Source organism: Scyliorhinus torazame, chromosome 2 (genome assembly GCF_047496885.1).
Source record: "Scyliorhinus torazame isolate Kashiwa2021f chromosome 2, sScyTor2.1, whole genome shotgun sequence".
In the NCBI taxonomy this organism is placed as follows: Eukaryota; Metazoa; Chordata; class Chondrichthyes; order Carcharhiniformes; family Scyliorhinidae; genus Scyliorhinus; species Scyliorhinus torazame.
Window position 1 is genome coordinate 66,944,320 of NC_092708.1, and position 18,093 is coordinate 66,962,412.

The 18,093-nt window shown below is 49.4% G+C and overlaps 1 protein-coding gene across 1 annotated transcript in view; it reads left to right on the forward strand.

Annotated features, from left to right (window-relative positions):
• The window catches only part of LOC140388219 (histamine N-methyltransferase-like), a 71,009-nt gene that overhangs the window by 35,752 nt on the left and 17,164 nt on the right, over window positions 1–18,093 (forward strand). The window contains exon 4 of the mRNA XM_072472024.1: window positions 10,452–10,582. Within this exon, the coding sequence (XP_072328125.1) occupies window positions 10,452–10,582 (131 nt within the window). The remainder of the gene's footprint in view (window positions 1–10,451; window positions 10,583–18,093) is intronic.

Here is an 18,093-nt window from a genome sequence, read left to right on the forward strand (position 1 = left end):
GTCAAATGGGCAGAAAAGTGGCAGATGGAATTTAATCATGAAAAGTGTGAGGTGTTACACTTGGAAGAAGCAATTTGACAACAAAATATTCAATGAATGGCGCCACACTGGGAAGTCCTGAGGAACAAAACGTCCTTGGCATGTTTGTAAATAGCTCTGTGAAGGCAGAAGGGCAGGTTAATAGAGTTGCGAAAAAGGCAATGGTACATTTGCCTGTATAGAGGGTTATGGGCCAAGTGCGGGCAACTGGGACTAGCTTAATGGTAAAAACTGGGCGGCATGGACTGGTTGGGCCGAAGGGCCTGTTTCCATGCTGTAAACTTCTATGATAATTGTGACGTAGATTACAAAAGAAAGGAAGTCATGTTGGAGCTATATAGAACATTGGTGAGGCCACAGCTGAAGTACTGTGTATAGTTCTGGTCGCTAAATTATAGGAAGGATGTGACTGCACTGGACCAGGTACAAAGGCGTTTCACCATAATGTTGCCTGAGAAGGAACAGTTTAGTTATGAAGAGAGGTTGGATAGGCTTGGGTTGCTTTCACTGGAGCAGAGACCATAGAACATAGAACATCCAGTGCAGAAGGAGGCCATTTGGCCCATCGAGTCTGCACCGACCCACTTAAGCCCTCACTTCCACCCTATCCCCGTAACCCAATAACCCCTCCTAACCTTTTTAGACTCTAAGGGCAATTTAGCATGTCCAATCTACCTAACCTGCATGTCTTTGGACTGTGGGAGGAAACCGGAGCACCCGGAGGAAATCCACGCAGACACGGGGAGAACATGCAGACTCCGCACAGACGGGAATCGAATCTGGAACCTGGAGCTGTGAAGCAACAGTGCTAACCACTGTGCTACTGTGCTGCCAGAGAGGACTGAGGGGCAACCTGATCGACGTGTACAAGATTATGAGGGGTATGGATGGGGTGGATAGGAAACAGCTGTTCCCCTTAGTTGAATGGTCGGTTATGAGGGGGCACAAGTTCAAGGTGAGGGGAGAAAGGTTCAGTGGGGATTTGAGGAAAATATTTTTTACCCAGAGGGTTGTGACAGTCTGGAGCGCACTGCCTGCGAGTGTTGCCTCACATCCTTTAAAAAATACCTGGATGAGCTCGTGGCATGTTTTAACATTCGAGGCTATAGGCCAAGTTCTGGCAAATGGGATTAGGATTGGCAGATCAGGTGCCTTTCATGCGGCAGAGCAGACTCAATGGGCCAAAGGGCCTTTTCTGCACTGTATTTTCCTGTGATTCTGTGATTAATCCATGGTGGGGAATTTGTATACTCAATGTCTGCCTGATTCAATACTTTGGTTTATTTAAAATCTATTATGCTATTACATGTGCAATAAAGCTAATGTGGCTACAGGAAAAGGTTAGTTGCTAGGAATTCAGTGGCAGCTAACTCACCTCCTATCTCACAAAAGATTGTTTCTATCTCCAAGGTCCAATCGGGAGTGAAATTGAATGCTTTCCACTTGCGGATGAATATAACTCAAGAAGCTCAACATCATCCAGAATAAAGATTAGTAACCTATCCATCACATTTAGCACTCAGTCCCTTCACCATTGATGCAGGAAGTTATGGAAGTAAAGTCACCATAGTCCCAGATGACCATAGGCTGTATTCCCCTTCGAGGCGGAGAGCTGACTAAGGATCATCACACTTCAGACGAGAGACAAGGTTGAAAAGAATTGAACCTGCATTGCTGGCCTTGCTCTGCATCACAAACCAGATGGATAGCTAAGCAAGCTAAACCGACCCTGGGGACCAGCAGCATGAGTTCAATTCCCATTATGGCAGAGGTTATTCATGAAGGCCCCGCCTTCTCAACATTGTCCCTCATCTGACTTGGAGCCATATTGTTTTGTTACAGTCTCAGTCAACGTTATAACTGGAGGAAAATCCCAGAATGGAACCCAAGCTCAAAAGATTGTTAATTTTAAGAATGAAATGTGGAGGAATAGAGTCACAGGCCCGCTAAATAGATTTAACAATAAAATCTATTTATTAAACATGGAAAAATTAGATCATGATACAAAATTCCGTTACTCTCCCCTTAATTTTAGAAATACACACAGATTTTAAAATTAACCCAGATTACAAAGTCTTCAGCTTCAAAGATCCCTTTAAACACACCAGATGGCAGTGGTCAAATACACTCTCCACTCTGAACCTCAAGTGAATGTCTGTGGATTTCTCTCTTCAGAGTTCCACCAAATGAAGTTCCAAACTCCACTCCCAAAAAAACATGCTTTAAAATTTTCTTTCACAGTAATACTTTCAATTAGCGGGTTGCATTCCAAAATCTCGTCCGGATTTTTCAAAAGGCTCTTTTCGCAGCATAATCAAAGACCGCTCCCACCTAGCTTACTCACTCTTCCAACTTCTTCCATCGAGCAGGAGATACAAAGGTTTGAGAACACGCACAAACAGATTCAAAAACAACTTCTTCCCCGCTGTTACCAGACTCTGAAACTAGCCTCTTATGGACTGACCTGATTAACACTACACTCCTGTATGCTTCACCCGATGCCGGTGTCTATGTATTTACATTGTGTATCTTGTGTTGCCCTATTATGTATTTTCTTTTTCTTTTTCTTTTATTTTCACTAACTAAATGATCTGTTTCAGCTGCTCACAGAAAAATACTTTTCACTGTACCTCGGTACACATGACAACAAACAAACAAACGAAGCTTGCACTCCACTTTTAACAACAAAGCCAAAATCCATGTTTTACTCCATCCCCTGTAGGATTTCTACAAGAAGTTAATAATTGATTGAAGTGCAGGACAAGCATGTCCCTGCAAAAATGAAGGCTAGAATTGGCAGGATTCGGGAACCATGGATGACAAGGGAAATTGTAAGCTTAGTCAAAAGGAAAAAGGAAGTACATGATAAGTCTCGGCATCTAGGGCGAAATTCTCCCCCAACGACGGGATGTCCGCCGAATGGCGCCAAAGACGGCGCCAATCAGACGGGCATCTCGCCGGCCCAAAGTTGCGGAATGCTCCGCATCTTTGGCGGCCTCGCCCCAACATTGAGGGGCTAGGCCGGCGCCGGAGGGATTTCCGCCCCGGCAGCTGGCGGAAATGGCGTTTGTTGCCCCGCCAGCTGGCGCGGAAATGCGGCGCATGCGCAGGAGCGTCAGCGGCCGCTGTCAGTTTCCCGGCGCACGCGCGGGAGCGTCAGCGGCCGCTGTCAGTTTCCCGTGCATGCGCAGTGGGGAGAGTCTCTTCCGCCTCCGCCATGGTGGAGGCCGTGGCGGAGGCGGAAGGGAAAGAGTGCCCCCACGGCACAGGCTACCGTGGGGGCACCCCCCGGGGTCAGATCGCCCCGCGCCCCCCCCCCAGGACCCCGGAGCCCGCCCACGCCGCCTGGTCCAGCCGGTAAATACCAGCTTTGATTTACGCCGGCGGGACAGGCAATTTCTGGGCAGGACTTCGGCCCATTTGGGCCGGAGAATCCAGCGGGGGGTCCCGCCAACCGGCGCGGCCTGATTCCCGACCCCGCCCAATCTCCGGTACCGGAGACATCGGCGGGGGCGGGATTCACGGCGGCCAACGGCCATTCTCCGACCCGGCGGGGGGTCGGAGAATGACGCCCCTAAAGTCTAACAAAGCTCTTGAGGATTACAGTGAAAGTAGGAAGGAACTTAAACATGCAATTAGGAGGGCTAAAAGCGGCCATGAAATGTCTTCAGTAAACATAGTCAAGGAGAATCCCAAGGCTTTTTATATTAGGAACAAGAGGGTAGCAAGAGAAAGAGTAGGCCCACTCAAGGACAATGGAAGGAAGTTATGCGTGGAACCACAGGAAGTGGGTGAAATCCTTAATGAGTACTTTGTATCGGTATTCACCAGAGAGAAGAACATGATGGATGTTGAGGTCAGGGATAGGTGTGTGAATTCTCTTGAGAACGTCAATATATCAAAGGAGGAAGTGTTGAGTATCATAAATTGCATTAAGGTAGACAAGTCCCCCGGGACGGATGGATCTATCCCAGGTTACAGCGGGAGGAAAGGGGAGAAATGTCTGGGGCCTTAACAAATATCTTCACATCCTCTTTGACTACAGGTGAGGTTCCAGAGGACCGGAGAATAGCCAATGTTGTTCCCTTGTTAAGATAGGAAGCAGGAATAATCCAGCAAATTATAAGCTGGTGAGCCTGACAGTGGAGAAACTTTTGGAAAAGATACTGAGGGACAGGATTTGTGCACATTTGGAGGAAAATGGACTAGTTAGCGACAGGCAGCATGGTTTTGTACGGGGAAGGTCATGTCTCACCAACTTGATTGAGTTTTTTGAAGAGGTGACAAAGAAAATCGATGAGGAAAGGGCTGTGGATGTAATTTATGTGGACTTTAATAAGGTGTTTAACAAGGTCCCACATGGCAGACTGGTACAAAAACTAAAATCACACAGGATTCGGGGTGGGCTGGCTAGATGGATACAGAACTGGCTTGGTTATAGAAGACAGAGAGTAGCTGTGGAAGGGTGTTTTTCTGTAACTAGTGGTGTTCCGCAGGGATCAATGCTGGGACCCCTGTTGTTTATAGTTTATATAAATGATCTGGAGGAAACTGTGGGTGATTTGATCAGTAAGTTTCCAGATGACTCGAAGATTGGCGGAGTTGCTGATAGTGCCGAGGATTGTCAGAGGACACAACAGGATATAGATAGATTGGAGACTTGGGCACAGAAATGGCAGATTGAGTTTAATCCGGAGAAATGCGAGGTGATGCATTTTGGAGGATCAAATCTAGTTATGAATTATACTGTAAATGGTACAACCCTTAGGAACATTAACATACAGAGAGATCTGGGCGTGCAGGTCCACAGTTCCGTAAACGTTGCAACACAGGTGGCCAAGGTGATTAAGAAGGCATATGGCATGCTTGCCTTCATCCACCGTGGCATTGAGAATTGGTGTTGGAAAATCATGTTGCAGCTATATAAAACCTTGGTTTGGCCACATTTCGAGTATTGCGTGCAGTTCTGGTCACCATATTATCAGAAGGATGTGGAAGCTTTGGAGAGAGTGCAAAGAAGGTTCACCAGGATGTTGCCCGGTCTTGAGGGTGGTGGCTATGAGCTGACGTTAAACAAACAAGCATTGTTTTCACTGTAAAGACGGAGGCTGAGGGGAGACTTGATGGAGGTCTACAAAATTATGAGAGGCATAGACAAGGTGGATAGTCAGAGGCTTTTTCCAACGGTGGAAGTATCAATTGCAAGGGGGCACAGGTTCAAGGTGAGGGGGGAACTTTTAAGGGAGATGTGTGGGGAAAGTTTTTTATGCAGAGAGGTGGGTGCCTGGAACGCGCTGCCAGATGATGTGGTGCAAGCAGGCACATTCGCAACATTTAAGATGTATCTGGATGGGTACATGAACAGGAGGAAATAGAGAGATTCCAACCGAGTAAGAGCAGTAGGTTTTTTTTAGTTAGGGCATCATAATCGCACAGGTTTGGGGGGCCAAAGGGGCACATTCGCAACATTTAAGATGTATCTGGATGGGTACATGAACAGGAGGAAATAGAGAGATTCCAACCGAGTAAGAGCAGTAGGTTTTTTTTAGTTAGGGCATCATAATCGCACAGGTTTGGGGGGCCAAAGGGGCTGTACCTGTGCTGTACTTTTTTTTGTTCTTTGTTCTTTCTTTAACTTTTGATTCCCAGACTGAGGTAAAATGGTATCAATCTTTTGATTTACCTCCGAAGTCTGATTTCCCACTTTTAATCTGGTTACTGTAATGTCTCTTTAATTCAGAACATTTTGTTTACTTTTCGCTTGAATTCTCCCAAACAATGCCTTGGTCTCTGTTGTCTTAACTTCAGCCTTCTTAAGACATTCTTTCTGTCCCATTTTCCTGGTTACCAGGCCATTGATTACTTCTTTGGGAAGCCTGTCTCTTTGCAGCTCTTGTCCTGTCTAACCATTCTTCTGGAAGAGTTGGGAGATCAATTCCTCCCCAGTGACCTGTCTCTAATTGCAAATAAATTCATCTAAAAACTGAATTCAAAAGATTTTCTGCCTTGCAATGCTCCCAAGGTGTGAAACCAGCACTGCTAGTTATTTATTCTTCAAATCATAACTCTCTCGAAAAACAATAGGAAAATGTTTAGAATTGAAACCAACCCCCACACATACTAACAAGCATGAATCTAACTATAGGTTTTACCTTTCCTTCCATAGAAGTATTAAATTAAACCCACTGTTACAAACCCAGTTGATGTTGTATGGATGGGAAGATCCCAGAATGGAACTCTGACTGAAAAGACCATGGGTGCGAACAACTGGCATTGTCGCGCCCAACCCAATGACACGACAAGGCTGCTAAAACTCTGGCAAGGTTTATGACACCCGTTATGCCTCATGAGATCTCGCGAGGCTTCGCGATCTGGGACCGTCCTCAATGGGTTTGCATATTCAAGTGAGTAGTTAGTCTCGCTTGAATATGTCTTCGCTGGAGTTACCCAAGGTGTGGGACTGAATAGCCTCATGCTGGATACCCTGCCGTGGCACCGTTTAGCATGATTTCCACAAACGTGTCAGGCACCACGGTGGCACAGTGATTAGCATTGCTGCTTAACAGCTCCAGGGACCCCGATTCAATTCTAACCTCGGGCGACTGTCTGTGTGGAGTTTGCACTTTCTCCCCATGTCTGCGTGAGTTTCTACCAGGTGCTCTAGTTTCCTCCCACAGTCGAAAGATGTGCAGGTTAGATGGATTAGCCATGGGAAATTACCCCTTAGTGTCCAAAAGGTTAGGTGGGGTTACTGGGTTATGGAGATAGGGTGGAAGTGTGGGCTTGGGTAAGGTGCTCTTTCCAAAGGTCGATGCAGACTCGATGGGATGAATGGCCTCCTTCTGCACTGTAAGGATTCTATGATATGGATTATTTGTATCCCCGGCGTAATGGCACTTGGGAGCGGGGGGCTAGGCCATTGGACGCCCCTGGGTGGTGTGAAAATGTGAAAATAGATAAGTCACCTGGGCCGGATGGGATTTATCCTAGGATTCTCTGGGAAGCTAGGGAGGAGATTGCTGAGCCTTTGGCTTTGATCTTTAAGTCATCTTTGTCCACAGGAATAGTGCCAGAAAACTGGAGGATAGCAAATGTTGTCCCCTTGTTTAAGAAGGGGAGTAGAGACAACCCCGGTAACTATAGACCAGTGAGCCTTACTACTGTTGTGGGCAAAGTCTTGGAAAGGTTTATAGGAGATAGGATGTATAATCATCTGGAAAGGAATAATTTCATTAGAGATAGTCAACACGGTTTTGTGAAGGGTAAGTCGTAACTCACAACCTTATTGAGTTCTTTGAGAAAGTGACCAAACAGGTGGATGAGGGTAAAGCAGTTGATGTGGTGTTTATGGATTTCAGTAAAGCGTTTGATAAGGTTCCCCACGGTAGGCTACTGCAGAAAATATAGAGGCATGGGATTCAGGGTGATTTACTGTTTGGATCAGAAATTGGCTAGCTGGATGAAGACATAGGGTGATGGTCGATGGGACATGTTCAGCCTGGAGTCCAGTTACTAGTGGTGTACCGCAAGGATCTGTTTTGGGGCCACTGCTGTTTGTCAATTTTATAAATGACCTGGAGGAGGGTTTGGAAGGATGAGTAAATTTGCAGATGACACTAAAGTCAGTGGAGTTGTGGGCAGTGCGGAAGGATGTTACAAGTTACAGCGGGACATAGATAAGCTGCAGAGCTGGGCTGAGAGGTGGCAAATGGAGTTTAATGCCAAAAAGTGTGAGGTGATAAATTTTGGAAGGAATAACAGGAACACAGAGTACTGGGCTAAGGTAAGATTCTTGGCAGTGTGGATGAGCAGAGAGATCTCGGTGTCCATATACATAGATCCCTGAAAGTTGCCACCCAGGTTGAGAGTGTTGTTAAGAAGGTGTACGGTGTGTTAGCTTTTTTTGGTAGAGGGATTGAGCTTCGGAGCCATAAGCGATCCGCATTGAGAGTGTCAGGTGTAGCTGATGAGAGATCCACATTGAGAGTGTCAGGTGTAGCTGACGAGGGATCCACATTGAGAGTGTCAAGTGCAGCTGGTGAGGGATCCACATTGAGAGTGTCAGGTGTAGTTGGCGAGGGATCCACATTGAGAGTGTCAGGTGTATGGATCCCCTGGATGCCGGCAAAACGGAGAATCCCACTGGCGGAGAATCCCGCCGCATGTCTTTCATTTATTCTTCATGGCACAGCCCTCTCTAAGCGCAATAGAAACACAGTTGAGACTTAACCAACCCCCACACATAGAAATATCTCTGTCCAGCATGAACCTATCTGTAGGTTTTACCTTTCCAGGTACACAAACATTAAGTTAAACAACACCATTTCAACTCAAAAATAAACAGCACATGGGGTCCCATGAGTTTTATTTGTGAAGTCTGATAACTGAAAATACACCATTATAGTGACACGATTGCAGAAGTTTGCAGCTGTACAAAACTCTGGTGCGGCCGCACTTGGAGTATTGCATGCAATTCTGGTCGCCGCATGAGAGGAAGGATGTGGAAGCATTGGAAAGGGTGCAGAGGAGATTTACCAGAATGTTGTCTGGTATGGAGGGAAGATCTTATGAGAAAAGGCTGAGGGACTTGAGGCTGTTTTCGTTGGAGAGAAGGTTAAGAGGTGACTTAATTGAGGCATACAAGATGATCAGAGGATTGGATAGCCTTTTTCCTCGGATGGTGATGTCTAGCACGAGGGGACATAGCTTTAAATTGAGGGGAGATAGATATTAGAGTGATTTCACAGGTCGGCGCAACATCGAGGGCCGAAGGGCCTGTACTGCGCTGTAATGTTCTATGTTCTATGTTCTCTCTCCCTCAGTGTCAGCAATACTAAAGAGCTGGTCAATGACTTTAGTAAGCAAAGTACTGTACACAGCCCTGTCAGCATCAAAAAGGACGAGGTGAAGATGGTTGACAGCATCAAATTCCGAGATATGCACATCACCAACAATCTGTCTTGGTCCACCCACGTCGGCGCTACGACCAAGAAAGCACAACAGCGCCTATACTTTCTCAGAATCCGGGAATTCTGATCCGAATCCGAATAATACAGATTACAAAGTGTAGCTTAAGATATAGTGGTCTCATTAACACATCAAGTTCTTTTTAAGCAGATATCGTTTAGGCATCTCGGCCTTCTTCTCAGCTCTGTCTGTCTTTACTAAACAGTGCTCTGTTCAAGTATATTTAAACTCAGACTTCTTGGAATCTTCTCTTAATTTCTCTAGTTTCACTAACTAGCTGCTTGTCAGATTTATGCATGTGTTTTCTTCATCATTGCTCGATGATATGGCTTTTCTTCTGGCAAAGCTTTAGCCTTCGAAGCCAACTACTTCTATCCAAGCTAAGAGAGCTCCTCCTCTCTGAAACTCCCTATCTTCAACTGCAAATTAGATAAACTAAAACTTAAAAGTTTCTCAACCTTACAAGATAACACTCCATGGGCTGGATCCTCCGCCGTGCCACATTTCTGCCTCGACCCCACGGGATTCTCTGTTACGCCGGCCGGTCAATGGGGTTTCCCATTGTGGGGTAGCCCCACGCCATCGGGAAACCCCTGGATGCCGGCAAAACGGAGAATCCCACTGGCGGAGAATCCCGCCGCATGTCTTTCATTTATTCTTCATGGCACAGCCCTCTCTAAGCGCAATAGAAACACAGTTGAGACTTAACCAACCCCCACACATAGAAATATCTTTGTCCAGCATGAACCTATCTGTAGGTTTTACCTTTCCAGGTACACAAACATTAAGTTAAACTCACTTCACTATTCCATGCTATTCCATATTCCTAATGTTTACCAACCCAGATATAAATCCCTTAAAACTACCTTTGTTTTCCAAACACCATTTAAAATTATACCTCATTTCTAATGTCCACCACTGCAAATATGAATCCTTTAAAACTAACTTTGCTTTTTTGACAGTTGTTCCAATGTTGATGCTGGGTCAAACATCTGGAAAATGCCTCCTTAACAGCAGCCTGGATGTACCTGTACCACAGCGGTTCAAGAAGGTGGTTCACCACCACTGTTTCAAGGACAAGTAGGGATGGGCAGCGAATGTAGGTCCTGCTGGTTATATCCACAGGAAAGAATATAACCAAATGAAGGATTCCAGCAATTTCCATTAGACTTACTGATTGATGATGTGTACAATTTGACAAATCAATTAATTTTGGTCAGTAAGTGTGATATGCTGAAATGTGAAAATAAAAGCACAATGTTTAAATCTGTGCAATTTCCTCTCAGCTTGACACTAACTGGCCACTTCTAAGCATCAGCAGTGAAATGTGTGTTGAAAGATGAGTTTCAGGAATCTGGGTACGATGAAATAGCAAACAAAACAATTGTGTTTCCAATTATTTTATTAACACAAAGAATTCCCTGCTAAATCTACCTTTGCACCAGATCTTGCGAAAGAAAAGGCTCAAGGACTGAACATTTCCTTCACTTGGAACCAGATGCGCTCAGAAGAATATGAAAAGCAAAACAAGGAGAGGAAGGAAAGCAGAAAGTTTGATTTCATTCACATGATCCAGGTAACTGCTGTTCAGATGAACTTTACAACCAAGAAGCAGATATTCAATCTGTCAGTCAGGGTTGATTGTGAACCCAATTCTAGTCAAATACCCAAATCTGTCACTTGGTGTCAAAGCACTGATGGGTGTATGATCCATAGACATTTTTAGAAGTAACACTCATTTTTACTTATTGTTAGGTCGTTTTTTTTTCAAATCTTCACGCTTCCTTCCCTTGACACTTCTGGTAGAAAAGGTGTAAGTGGGTAACTAGTTTGCAGACTTCAGACAATGTTCATGAACATCTTCCATTATATATTTCAGCAGAATCTCTCATAATTGTTCTTCCATGTTCGAGAAATCATCATAGTGTTCCCATTTGACCACAGTTTAGATTGGAAATTGCATGGGGAAGGAATGTGTGATAATGCCAGCATAAAGAGGTTCGAGTGATTCAGCAGACTCAAGTTAAAGTCCGCTGAACGGCACGTTTAGCAGGGTGTTTCTTGGTGGCCGCAGTGCTGAGAAACATCTCGCAGTTCAACAGCACTTTGCTATTTATTCTGGCCTCAGGGAGTTTCTACCCGCCGAGGCTGCACTTAGAGATTCAGATCGCGAACTTCCGGTTGCGGCTATGCCGAGGTAGGTCGCACGTTCGGCAGCTCCCTCCGGGAACGGACTTTTGGGCTCTTCAGAGGGGCCCCAACGGCAATTGTTCAACGGCTTCCAGTGTGGGAAGGTGACAGCAAGGTCCCCCCGACATTATATGGATTGGACCAGGAGTGGAGCGGTTAAAAAAGTGATCCTGGTGGAGTGAAAAGTGCGAGGGAGGAAAAGCAAGATGGGGACGGGTGCAGACCAAGCACTGTGGGCGCAGGAGCAGCAGGAGTTTCTTAAATGCTGCTTTGAGGATCTGAGGACAGAAATGCTGGCGTCAATGAAGGTGGCGATTGAGAAGCTTGTTGAGACCCAGAAGGCCCAAGGGGCGGCGATCCGGGAGGTGCGACAAAAAGCCAGAGGACGAGATCTGGGGCCTGGCGATGAAGGTGGAGGCGCACGAGGCGCTGCACAAGAGGTGGGCGGAAAAATTCAAGGACCTGGAGAATAGACCGAGGAGGAAGAATCTTCGGATTCTGGGTCTCCTCTGAAGGAGTGGAGGGGCCCGATGCCGGGGCATATATGAGCACGATGCTCAATTCGCTGATGGGCACGGGAGCTTTCCCGAGGACCCTGGGGCTGGATGGGGCTCATCGGGTCCTGGCAAGGAGACTCAAAGCCAACGAGCCGCCAAGGGCTGTAGTGGTGAGGTTCCACCGCTTTATGGATAAAGAGTGTGTCCTGAGATGGGCCAAAAAAGAGCGGAGCAGCAGGTGGGAGAACACGGAGATCCGAATTTACCTGGACTGGAGGGCGGAGGTGGCTAAGAAGAGGGCTGGTTTTAACCAGGCTAAGGCGGTGCTCCATCGGAAGGGGGTGAAGTTTGGGATGCTGCAGCCAGCGCGATTGTGGGTCACGTTCCAAGATCGGCACCATTATTTTGAAACGCCTGATGAGGCATGGAACTTTATACAGGCTGAAAAGTTGGACTCAAACTGAGGGTTTGTCGTGAGGGGATGTTTACTGTGTTTACTGCGTTTGGGGAATGTTCTTTTTGTTTGAGGGCTGGGTGGGGATGGGTGAATGGATTTGATGTGGGGGCTGTGGGAGAGTGTGGGCGTCGGTGTTGGAGGGGCAGTGCCCCACGGAGGAAGAGGAGGGGGTGGAGGCCCGGGGATGGGGAGTTGGGGTATTACTACAAAAAGGAGCTGTGCCAGGGGCGGGGGCGGCTCAGGAAAGTGCGGGCTTTTTCCCGCCTTAGGGAAGATGGGGGCGGGGCCGGGGGGAAGGGCGGTGCTGGAGAGGAGCGCACACTGACTGCCAAGGGATGGGGGAATTCTCACACTGGGGGGTCGATGGAATGGCGGGAGAGGCCGGCGTCAGCAGGAGTCAGCTGACTTACGGGAGTGTCATGGGGGGGTGCACAATGGCTAGATGAGGATCTAGCGGGGGGAAGGAGGGGGGAACTGGGTTGTTGCTGCATTGGCCAAAGGGGAGCTGGAAGTAGGAGAGGTAGTCGGGGCGGGGGTCCGCCACCTGGGGGACTGGACGGTGCGGGAGTCGCGGGTACGTGGCTGGCCTAGAAAAGGAGATGGCTAGTCGGCAGGGGGGGCGAATAGCCCCCCGATCCGGCTGATAACTTGGAATGTGAGGGGCCTGAACGGGCCAGTCACGAGGGCCCGGGTGTTCACGCACTTAAAGGGATTGAAGGCAGACGTGGTTCTGCTCCAGGAGACACAGCTGAAGGTGGCAGATCAGGTTAGGCTGAGAAAGGGATGGGTAGGGCAGGTCTTTCATTCAGGTCTGGATGCGAAGAACAGAGGGGTTGCAACACTGGTGGGGAAGCGGGTGTCGTTCGAGGCACTGAATATTGTAGTGGATAATGGAGATCGATATGTGGTGGTGAGTGGTAGGTTGCAGAGGGTGCGGGTGGTACTGGTGAACGTTTCTGCCCCGAATTGGGATGATGCCGGATTTAGGAAACGCATGCTGGGTCGGATTCCAGATCTGGAGGTAGGAAGCTTGATAATGGGGGGGGGGGGGACTTCAACACGGTGCTGGATCCAGCACTGGACCGTTCAAGGTCCAGGACGGATAAGAGGCCGGCTGCGGCCAAGGTGCTCAGGGGGTTTATGGACCAGATGGGGGGAGTGGATCCATGGAGGTTTGCCAGGCCGCTGGCCAGGGAATTTTCCTTCTTTTCCCACGCCCATAGAGCCTACTCCCGGATAGATTTTTTCATTTTGAGTAGGGCGCTAATCTCGAAAGTGGAGGGAACGGAATATTGGGCCATAGCCATCTCGGACCATGCCCCGCATTGTGTGGAGCTGGAGTTGGGGGAGGAGAGGGACCAGCGCCCGCTGTGGTGCCTCAATGTGGGACTGTTGGCGGATGAGGGGGTGTGCGGGCAAGTGCAGGGGTGTATTGAAAGCTATTTGGAGGCCAACGACAACGGGTAGGTGCAGGTGGGGGTAGTCTGGGAGGCGTTGAAGGTGGTAGTCAGGGGAGATCTAATCTCCATTAGGGCCCACAGGGAGAAGAGAGACGGGAGCGAGAGGGAGAGGTTGGTGGGGGAGATTTTAAGCGTGGACAGGAGTTATGCAGAGACCCCCGAGGAGGGACTACTTAGGGAGTGGCGGAACCTTCAGACGGAACTCGACCTGTTGACCACGGGGAAAGCAGAGGCACAGTGGAGGAAAGCGCAGGGGGCGACATATGAGTATGGGGCGAAGGCGAGTCGGATGCTGGCACGTCAGCTTCGTAAGAGGGAGGCAGCGAGGGAGATTGGTGGAGTTAAGGATAGAGGGGGGAATACGGTGCTGAGTGTGGTGAGAATAAACGAGGTATTTAGGGACTTCTATGGGGATCTGTACAGGTCTGAGCCCCCAGCGGTGGAGGAGGGGATGCGATGATTCCTAGATCAGCTGAGGTTCCTGAGGGTGGAGGAGGAGGAGGTGGCTGGTTTGGGGGTGCTGATTGGGCTGGAGGAGCTGGTTAAAGGATTGGGGAGCATGCAGGTGGGGAAGGCCCCAGGGCCAGATGGGTTCCCGGTTGAATTCTACAGGAAATACGTGGACCTGCTGGGCACGTTGCTAGTGAGGGCTTTTAATAAGGCGACGGAGGGGGGGGGGCCTTGCCCCCGACAATGTCCAGGGCGCTGATTTCTTTGATCTTGAAGCGGGACAAGGGTCCATTGCAATGTGGGTCGTATAGACCGATCTCGCTCCTCAATGTTGACACTAAGTTGCTGGCGAAGGTGCTGGCTACGAGAATTGAGGACTGTGTCCCAGGGGTGATTCATGAGGACCAGACGGGATTTGTGAAGGGTAGGCAGTTAAATACAAATGTGCGGAGGCTCCTCAATGTGATTATGATGCCCTCGGTGGAGTGGGAAGCGGTGGTCGTATGGACGCGGAGAAGGCCTTTGATCAGGTGGAGTGGGAGTATCTTTGGGAAGTGTTGCGGAGGTTTGGGTTCGGGGAGGGGTTCATCAGTTGGGTCAGGCTGCTATCTAGAGCCCCGGTGGCGAGTGTGGCTACGAACCGACGGAGGTCGGAGTACTTTCGGCTGTAGTTGTTTGCACTGGCAATTGAGCCGCTGGCCATGGCACTGAGGGAGTCCAGGAAATGGAGGGGACTGGTCCGGGGGGGAGAGGAACACCGGGTGTCGTTGTATGCCGATGACCTGTTGTTTTATGTTGCGGATCCAGTGGAGGGGCTGGCGGAGGTCATGCGGATCCTGAGGGAGTTTGGGGACTTTTCGGGGTATAAACTCAACGTAGGGAAGAGTGAGCTCTTTGTGGTGCATTCAGGGGATCAGGGAAGGGGGATAGACACGGTTGGTGGAGCAGATGGAGGAGGATTTTAAAATATGGGATATGCTGCCACTCTCACTAGCGGGTAGGGTGCAGTCGGTCAAAATGACGGTCCCCCCGAGGTTTCTCTTTGTGTTCCAGTGCCTTCCCATTATGATCCCCAAGGCCTTTTTCAAAGGAGCATCATGGGATTTGTGTGGGCGAATAAGACCCCGAGGGTGAAGAGAGTGTTTCTGGAGCGTAGCAGGAACGGGGGGGGGGGGGGGGGGGGGGGGGGGGGCTGGCGCTGCCGAATTTGTGTGGCTATTATTGGGCAGCCAATGTGGCGATGATCCGTAAGTGGGTAATGGAGGGAGAGGGGGCGGCGTGGAAGAGGCTAGAGATGGCGTCCTGTGTGGGCACGAGCCTGAGGGCGCTGGTGACGGCACCGCTGCCGCTCTCGCCGACAAGGTACACCACGAGTCCGGTGGTGGCGGCGTCGCTGAAGATCTGGGGGCAGTGGAGGCGACACAGGGGTGAGGTGGGGGCCTCGGTTTGGTCCCTGACTTGCGAGAACCATCGGTTTGTCCCGGGAAGGATGGATGGGGGGTTTCGGAGTTGGCATCGGGCAGGGATTAGAAGACTGGGGGACCTGTTCATCGATGGGACGTTTGCGAGCCTAGGGGCGCTGGAGGAGAAGTTTGGGCTACCCCCGGGAAACGCTTTCAGGTACATGCAAGTGAGGACGTTTGTGAGACAGCAGGTGAGGGAATTTCCGCTGCTTCCGGCACGTGGGATTCAGGACAGGGTGATTTCGGGTGTATGGGTTGGAGAGGGCAAGGTTTTGGCGATTTACCAGGAGCTGAAGGAAGAGGAGGAGGCCACGGTGGAGGAGTTAAAGGGCAAGTGGCAGGAGGAGCTTGGGGAGGAGATAGATGAGGGTCTGTGGGCTGATGCCCTGAGTAGGGTTAATTCTTCTTCAGCCTAATACAGTTCAAAGTTACTCACAGAGCGCATATGACAGGGGCGAGGTTGAGTAGGTTCTTTGTGGTGGAGGACAGATGTGGGAGGTGCTCGGGAGCCCGTCAAGTCACGTCCATATGTTCTGGTCGTGCCCGTCGCTGGATGAGTTTTGGAGGGGTTTTGCGAGGACTATGGCCAAGGTGGTGAACGCCCGGGTCAAGCCGAGCTGGGGATGAGCATTATTTGGGGTATCGGACGAGCCGGGAGTGCAGGAGGCGAAAGAGGCCGGCATTCTGGCCTTTGCGTCCCTGGTAGCAAGGCGGAGAATTTTGCTACTATGGAAAGACGCAAAGCCCCCGAGTGTGGAAGCTTGGATCAATGACATGGCAGGGTTCATCAAGCTGGAGAGGATAAAGATTGCCTTGCGAGGGTCTGTGCAAGGGCTCCTCAGGCGGTGGCAACCATTCCTAGACTATCTCGCGGAGCGTTAGAAGGAGGTCAGCAGCAGCAGCCCATGGGCGGGGTGGGGGGTGTTCTTTTGGGGTGGCGTTTGGGTGAAGGTGTTTTTTTTTCCCTATTTGTGTTTTTAAATATTATATGGGGGGTTATTGTATATGGGGGAAATCGAATGTCCAATTTCTGATTGTTGTGTTCTTGTTTCTTTCTTTTTGTTGGGGGGGCGGGTGGAGTTTGAAGAAAATTTGTTGAAAAATGTGAATAAATATATTTTAAAAAAATAAAAGAGATTCAGATCGCGTCAAGCGGAGCGAGTCAGGTGACTTGCTCAAGGTTTCACGCCGCCCACATAGCCCAATTTTGGGCTCATGCGCGATTCACCCATTGCGCCTGGATTTGCGGCGGGCGCAACAGGGTCGCTGAATCGCGTCCGTTATTTCACAAGCGAAAAGTGCGATAGGATTGGTGAACAGAAAGTATGATCTGAAATAGGCTAAAGGGTCCCTTTCATCCAAACGTGTGAGCAGAAAAGGAACTTGATATTAAAACAATAAAGTTTCTTGAGTGAGGAACTGATGGTGCTTTCAAAGAGCTGGCACAGACATAATGGTCTGAATTGGTCTTCTTCACTCCTGTATGTTTCTATGATTATATGTTTCAATGGAATGCAGATTTAAATTAAATTGGCAGATGAAAATAGCAGTTGTAAAAAATATGAGTCAAAGATTGTTAAAACCTGTAATCTTCGGGTAATTCAATAGCACATTCTATTAGATACATTTCTGAGACTTTGGGGTTCAGATACACTCCAGAGAAAATTGACTCTGTATATCAGTGTTTTTTGTGATACGTATTTTGGGGAGCCTTTCCTGAAGCCAGAGATATAGGGCGGAATTCTCCGAGCCCCCACCGGGTCGGAGAATTGCCGGCGGGCTGCGCGAATAGCGCCACACCGACCCGATGCCGGGATGCGATACTCCGCAGAGCGGAGAGTCAGCGCCATTGGGGCCAGCGTGGTTTCTCTGGCCCAGATGGGCCGAGCAGCCGTCAACAAAAAGCTAAGTCCCGCCAGCGCCGTTCTAACATGCTTTGAGCCGGCGGGACATCGGCGATGAAGGCTCCAGGGGCGGCCAGTGGGGGGAACGGGGGTCCAACCCCGGGGGGCCCTCCGTAGTGGCCTGGTCCGCGATCGGGGCCCACCGATTGGCTGGCCGGCCTCTCTGTCGGGGGCCTCCTTTCCTCTGCGCCGGCTCCTGTAGCCCTGCGTCGGGGCCAGCGCAGGGAAGAAGGCCATTGCACATGCGTTAGTTGCCGCCAGGCCAACTGCGCATGCGCGGACCCCGCGGCACCGGGTTCACGCATGCTCAGCAGCTGGAGCGGCATGGGCTGCTCCAGCGCCGTGCTACCCCACTGTGGCCCGGAGAATCGGGTCTCGGAACGGGCGCCGACGCCGGAGTAAAACACTCCCGTTTTTACGCCGGCGTCAGTACTTAGCCGCCCGATGGGAGAATCCCGCCCATATTGCAGGACAAACGCAGAGTCTGCTGGTAGCTGCTAGGATAAGGCTCGAGTCATTACAATTGGCTGAAACAACCATGGGTTATGGAGGGAGGAAGTCCTGGCAACAATCAAGCAGTTTCTATTGGAAATGACTCCCTGTTTGTGCATAATAGGTGCTAGGAGAAATAGGTTTTGCTGTGAGAGCACTTGTTCATTATAAATT